Raw genomic sequence first — 7,134 nt, 5'->3', positions numbered from 1 at the left:
ACACGTTCCCAGGTGTTGCTGATGCCGATGATCTGGGCACAGGGTATAACGTCTCTCTCCAGGTATCATTTTGCCCAAAGGGACAAGCACTCCCTTGAAACTATGTTACCTCCTATGTATACATGGTACTTTCAGTCCCCAGATCTCCAAGCCATCTCACATGGATTCCCTCCAGTGGCTCTTACGAGTTCCCATTGGGTTAGGAGGAAAAAGTGGGGCCAAGACCTAACCAGTGTCATTGCTGAGTCTGCAAGTTTCCTATTTTTCAGTTCAGGGTCCCTTCTGAGAGCACACGGCCTCTCCCTCCCCACGCCACCCCCCAGGTCCTCGTGATGCCCTGAGCCGGCCACGCACACAGAGGCTGACTGCCATGTGACACAATCCTGCCCAGACTACCCACAGGGAGTGGAGGTGGCCTCCAGGTCAAACGCTGGGCAGAGACTTCAGTTCATGACTCTGCACACGGAGGGAGCAGAGAGAGGTGGATTAAAAAGGAGTGCCTTGGTCATCAATGGAATTGCTTTTCTGGACAAGTCGGTTTGGGGGCTTTTGGGGCCTACCTGGCACACTGCAGGCAGTGAATAAATAGTTTTCAGATTAATAGTAGTGGCTCGTGGAAAATATTTTAAGAGAAGTTAGAATCCTATTGCGTTTAACTGGTAAGCTACTGTAAAAACAGATTCTGGAAGTTAAGAAAACAGGGCAGTAACAAAGGTAGATTCTTGTTGGCATGACTGTAAATGGCTTGAGGGAGAGAACAGTGTGGGAATTTTCTGGTCCCTTATAGCCACTTAACAAATGTTTATAGAATGCATGGAAATTGGTCTGGCCCAGGTGCTCCTTCCCGACCAGGTGGCTCATGGACACAGTACAGGACTTGGAGTCATGGCTTTTTCTGCACTGAGGATGGACAGCCTGATGGAGTCTGGGTGTGCAGTTAAGGGGGGGGAAATTGTTTTTGTGTTTTTTTGATTAGCTGCTGCAGGGAACAAAGAATTTAACACAGCTTTTGTGGCAGCAGAAACCCACAAGCTTTGTCAGCAAGTAAAACAGGTGTGACCAAAAACCATGGAGAAAGCAGGTATTTTCACAGCTCCGCATTGGGCCATGGGGCCAGGGCAGAGGGGACAATGGGTGGGACACATAATCTATGTTGCCCCTGCTAAGCACTGCACGGGATAGAGCTAGGGACTTCCGGTGCCTGGAAAGACCAGGCAGATGGGGCCCAAGTCCTTCACCTTGGAAACAGACTGTGGTCTGCGCATGGGTTCTCTTCAGTCATCAACTCCCCTGAACCAGACTGTGGGCTGTGGATGTGGGAACGCAAATTGATTACACCAGCAACACCACACTGATACTGGGACTACTTCTATCTAACACGACAATCAACCAGACGACCAACAACCTCTGAGCACCTATAGCTATGTGCCAGGCACCAAGCTCAGTGCTGGTCCCACAAAACGAGCAAAGCTATCGGGGTCTATCCCTCCACTGAAGGAGACAAAAAAAAAAAAAAAATGTATACAGCTGTGGTCCTTTTGTTATTGCACTGCAATTCCAGAAATACCTCTATTCTCTGAAGACAGGAAGGGGAGGACAATTATTACCCCTTTTAATAGCTGCGGTAGCCTAAAGCTCAGGACCTGACCTTTCGGTTCCCCTAAAAGAAACATGTAGAAACAAGTAGATGCTCTCCACTCAGCATTTCAAAACAGGATATAAATACTCAACTGAAGAATACAGTATCTGAGAATTCCCTAGTGAAAACTGAAAAACAAGGTAGACAGAAAAGCTTCCCAAGCTGTGGTCTCATACTGTGCAGAAATCCAGAGCTGTTAGGAAGAAAAGTATTTCTTATGCTTAAAACTTCACAGAAACCCTTCTCTACACCTCAGCATCATGGGGGAAAGAAAGATTCCAACAAACTCAGTCTAAACAGCTTAGCAAACTCCTGATCCTTCACCCTTCAAAACTTCACTTCCAAGAGAGGATGATCTCCTCCTTCAAACGCAGGCCATCAGGGAGTAAATGCACAGAGGAACTTCTCATGGAAGTAAACACCTAGAAATGATCCTGGTCATCCAGGGGCAAAGCAGTTAAAGGAAAGTAACCCCCTCCCTGACTCTGCAGACCTCTCCTCCCTGATGGACAATTTTGCAGTTCGTTTCTAACCGGTGAGAATAAGGCTGTTCCCACTATGGCTCCCCAGCAACCCGACCCTGTTCTGGCCAATAGTGCCCTTCTTGGCGGTCAGCGGGCTCTTGCTGTACACACTGCCTGCCGTATGTGTCCAGTGTGTGAAGCCGTATGCCACTGCAAAAGCCACAGGTCACCATCTACACAAAAGCCGGGGGGGAACCAGAATAACCCTGGAAACTCTTTCACTTCCCTTCTGCTCTGCCTTACCAAGCCCTCTCACAGAAAGCCATTGTGTAGGCTGCAGAGGGAAATAAAAGAAGGGCGGACTTTTTTCAGGCTCCCCTGCAGACTACAAGGTGATGTAAAAAGCACAGAAGCTACCCCCCTACAGCTTTGGAGAAGTGCAGGCCTCAGGGGGCCCCACCGACACTGGCTTCTCACTCTTCTTTGTACTGGGCAGCATTGTCTAATAATGAGCTCAGCTCAACTGTGTGCCCTGTATTTTGCAGCATAACTAATCCCTCATATTTTGCTTTTCACCCACATGTCTTTTATTGTTTGCTTTAGGGAGAGAAAAAGCCTCCCCTCTGAAGCAACCTACACCTTCTCTCAGCCATTTGGCTCTCTCACCTGCTCCCCTGTCAAAGCTCTGACCAACCACTGCGGGGGCAGCAGCACATCTCTCCTGATGTTCGTGCTTCTTCAACTATCCACGGGCCGGTGGTTCACTGGTGAGAACACTGATGCTAGCACATGGCTCATCCTCACCCCAGCTCTCAGCCAGCTCGGTATTTGTAAGACCTCTTTTTTTTTTTTCTCCTGGTAATAATTCTTAGTATCTATAATCGCTGGTCCCTTAGCTTCCCCAGGTAGGCATCTGCTGCTCAGAGTCCTTTAAAAGCAGAACCTTTTAGGGGCTCCTGGGTGGCTGAGTCGGTAAAGCATCTGCCTTCAACTCGGGTCATGATCCCAGGGTCCTGGGATCAGGCTTCCTGCTCAGCAGGGAGTCTGCTTCTCCTTCTCCCTGCTTGTGCTCTCTCTCTCTCAAATTAAAAAAAAAATTAAAAATCTTAAAAAAAAAAAAAAGCAGAACCTTTTCAAGGTTTCTGAAGGCTCCTAAAAGGTGGCTGAGCTAGCTATCACGGTTCATCTGACCCCATGATTGCTTCCCAACTAAGATGCATTCCTGCCACCCTTCACTAATCAATTCCGTCAGGCCGTCAGGCACAGAGAACATCAGAGCAATTACTTTTTCTTCCTACACCTATTCATCAACATCCATCCACCACCTCGCAGACCATCTCTTCTTCCAACCTCTACTCCTTCCCCAAGGAGTACGAAAAAGAAATGGTCAACTTACACAGGCTTATGTAGAGTTCTTAGAATGTATTTTTGTTCACCTGAAAAATAAAACTTTTAAAAAATATACAGGACTTTTTGAGGACAGGTATATTTTAAATGGCTGAATTATAAATAATGTCTCTGGTCATGTTCACAGCTAGAGCTGGAGCTAATGTCCCAATTCCAGTGAAGGCTTTAGAGTCAGGAGGCCAGCAGCTGGACCTACGAGTGGTCTCTCTAGACTCTTTGATCCATCTCAAAGTGGATTCAACAGTCCAGAATGCAGGGATGGGGACAGGGGACTGGATTCCCAGATGTCCTCCTGCAAGTTCAAAGGATTCTTAGAATAAGAGATCAATTTACAAATTATTAAAATATAGGACTAAAAATTCACACAATAAATATAAATTACAGGCTATTATTGGAGTTATAAAGTGGCATTTTATGTTTCTTCCCCACCCCCAGATCCCCACCAAAAATTTAAAAAGGCCTCAAAGGCTTCCTAATGACCAAAGTCACATCAGCTGCTCAGAAATCTCCTCCAGCCAAGACACCCTGGGGGTGCTACCAGCCTGCTCCTAGGCTATACCAGCTCAGCTGCTGTTACCTTGCCCGCAACATGGCTTAAAGCAAGACTGTGGTTCTGTAAACTTGGATCAGAGCTAACTAGAGTGTAGGCCAGAAAACTGGAGACAAACTGTTTTAGGACTCAGGTGGATAGTATTTGTCTTTTTTTTTTTTTAAAGTGCCTAATTTCCCAAAAAGGAAACACTAAGGGGTTTGATATCTTGTCACTACCCACACTCATTGCCTAAAAGCAAGTGGCAGAAGGAAATGAAATCCAAATTGAGGATGTGTAATTCTTGCTATCCCAGAACTATACAGATGTCACTTTCCTTGGTGTTTCTCATCTCCCTCAAAGTATAGGCTGCCTGTAAGTAGGGTTTATCAGGAGAGGTAAAGACAAACCACAGTAATTTTCCCACGGCTGGTCTATTAACTGGCTATCAAAGCACAATCCTGAGCTTGAAGCCCACCTTTAAGCCTTTCTGGTTCTATAAATACAATGCAAAACCAGAAAATGTGCTCAGAGCTCTGGTTTCACACAGATTTCAGCCTAATTGCAGGGCTATACTGTCACAGGCTCAGGGAAGAAGGCAGGGAAGGGTGATTCCTGGAACAAGACAAGATCTTGAGGAGGGGACAATAAAATAAAAACACCTGTGAGCCACTCTACTTACAAAAGCTTGCTCTTCCTAAAAGAACTCTGTGAGAAGGCCAAAGACTGAAGCACAGAGGCATTGCTCTTACCCCTTCCTTCTTCCTTGGCCCATATCCAGATAGTCAGGGCCGCAACAGGAAGCCTCTTCCATGGGGGCACTAGGGTGGGAAGAGGAGGGGATTAGTTCGTTCTCCACCCTCCCTAAACGGCTTCTACTTCTAAGGTTTTCCACTGTCCTTTCAAGTCTAAGGATGATTATACTCTTTTGGGTCATAAACCTATCTTTCTGAAGTGAGGGGAATAGAATGGGTGATGAAAAAAACAAAAAACAAAAAAACCAACAACAGTGTTTGTGCCCTTCTGGCTAGCTGCACTTTGGGGGCCAGCAAATAGCCCTTGCATGACCCCATCAGTGGGTAGCTACCCAGGGTTGTGGGAGGATACATACAGTTCTGTGTAATTATAGCTTCTAGTGCATATGTCAACAACTATATACAGGGATCGATAAATTAAATGCATCTGTGGCCACTGCAATTAGGTTGACGTACCTGAGCTCCACTACTTTTGGTGCCCTCCTTGCGAGAGCTTCAGCTTATTAAAGAGCCCCTATAGCTCCCTCCGTCCCCTGAGTCTTGGGGGAAAGCCCAAGTCACTCGTGCACATAGGATACACAAGAGCTAGCGGCGAAAAAGGGTTCGGAGCTGGGATTTCCCCACCCCTCCCCCCATTCCCTTTATGGCTCAGGGCCCTGGCGCAGCACGGTCCTGGGAAGACCAAACCCCGAGCCCCCGGCGAATCGTGGTCCCTTGGCTGAAGATCGGGCTGCAGGCCACCCGCTCCTGGGGCGAGCTGGCGATCGTTGCGGGGAAGGGAGGGCGTTCACTCCCGTGGGGGTCACTCCCGCGGGCTCCCCGCCCCGTCCTGCTGCAAAGTCCTGCCTCCGGGCTTGGGGAGGGGAGACTGGTTCCCGGCCGCCCCTGGCGCAGAGGGGTTCAACGACTCCCCGGCGCCGCCGCCGCTTCCTCCTCGTCCTCCTCCAGTCCCCGAGGCCGCTCCAGCGGCCCGGTCAGGGGACTGTCGGCAGAGGGCTCCGGAGGCATGGGCCGCGCCGCCTGCAGCGGGGGCGCGTCGCGCGGTGCCTCGCGGCGGGACGATCCCGTGGCATTGGGCCCCGCCGCCGCCCCCGAAGTCCCGGACTGGCCGGTGGCGTTGGAGCCGCCGGGGGGCGGGCCGGCGGCTCCCCCCGAGGTCCCGGCGCCCACCGGCTGCCAGATGAGGCTGTAGTAGACGGCGAGCACGATGGCGGCCAGCGACACGGAGAGCACGTAGGCGAACACGGTGGCGAGCCGGACCCACTTCTTGTTGGTCTTGGCCGCCATCTTCGCCTTCTTGTCCCCGGTGTAGGTGGCCGGCTTGCCCCGCTCGGCCGGGGCCGCGTCGCGCTCCTTCATGGGGGGGCCCCGGCCTTTGCCCCGGTGCTCCACGGCCCCGGCTGGAGGGGGCCTGGCGGCCTGCGAGGACTGGACAAGGGGCGGCCCGGCGCCCTCCGCTCCCGGCAGCTCCGCGCTCCGCCGCCGCTCCTCACGCCGCCCGCCCGCAGCCCTCCACCGCGTCGCTGCAGCCGCCGCCGGGGCCTGGACCAGTCACTGCCGCCAGCGCCGCCGCCGCCGCCGGCCCGTCAGCTGCTTCCCCGCCGCCGCCACAGCCACAGCCGCCACAGCCGCCCGGCTCCGCGTCCCCATCCGCTGCTGCTGCCGCCGCCTGCCCGGCCGCCGGCCGCCCGGTCTCCGGCCGCCCGGTCTCCAGTGGCCGCGCTGACGGCGCGCTCCGCTCCAGCACTGCTCCCCCACCTCGAGCGCCGGCACCAGGGGGCGGGGGGAGCGCTGCTGGGGGCTGCCTCTTAAAAGGGCGACACCGGGGTCCGGAAGTGCTGCGCTGGAGGCGGGCTTCTGTCGGGCGCCGCGAGCCCCGCCGGGACGCCCCGTTAGGAGAGAGTTAAAGGAGGCTGGTTCTTAAAAGGGCAACGGCGCCGCAGCCCAGCGCGGGCTGGCGCGACGAGGATGAGAGCCCCGGGCGCTTCTTTAAAAGGGGAACGGCGCAGTTTGGGGCGGAGTGCGGAACTGGAAAGGGAGTGGGGAGGGGCGGTCTGAGCAAGGAGCTGTCAACTCTGGCGCCTCTACCCTCCGTTCCAGATGGTCCGAAGTGGCAGATGGAACGGCGGCAAGGCTGCGGTCTTCAAGCCTGCGCCGCACAAAGTGGGAGCGATAACACGCTCATGCTCTCGGTTCATGCACCGCTCCACGTATCTTGGGAGCGGGTCTCCTGGACCCCTTCACTCCTAGTGGGCCTGGCCCACATCCCGCACAGGCAGCTAAGGAGCCTGGAACGCTCACTGTGGTCACAGCTGGTCGCGCCCTCTCCTCTCCTCCCCG

General features: G+C 53.0%; 1 protein-coding gene across 1 annotated transcript; it reads right to left on the bottom strand.

The window, feature by feature from the left end:
* Window positions 1-3,510: 3,510 nt before the first annotated feature.
* Window positions 3,511-6,740, bottom strand: INAFM2 (InaF motif containing 2). The gene is made up of 2 exons (XM_046010296.1): window positions 4,792-6,740; window positions 3,511-3,802 (listed from the first exon to the last, which is right to left on the bottom strand). The coding sequence occupies exon 1, from the start codon at window positions 6,151-6,153 to the stop codon at window positions 5,695-5,697; it is 459 nt and encodes a 152-aa protein (XP_045866252.1). The 5' UTR covers window positions 6,154-6,740; the 3' UTR covers window positions 3,511-3,802; window positions 4,792-5,694.
* Window positions 6,741-7,134: the final 394 nt, after the last annotated feature.

This window comes from Meles meles, chromosome 6 (assembly GCF_922984935.1).
Source record: "Meles meles chromosome 6, mMelMel3.1 paternal haplotype, whole genome shotgun sequence".
NCBI lineage: Eukaryota > Metazoa > Chordata > Mammalia > Carnivora > Mustelidae > Meles > Meles meles.
This window is presented reverse-complemented; position numbering and strand designations above follow the sequence as displayed.

Excerpts from the sequence above, each read along its gene's own strand:
- INAFM2 (XM_046010296.1), bottom strand. The coding sequence starts at position 6,153 with ATGAAGGAGCGCGACGCGGCCCCGGCCGAGCGGGGCAAGCCGGCCACC.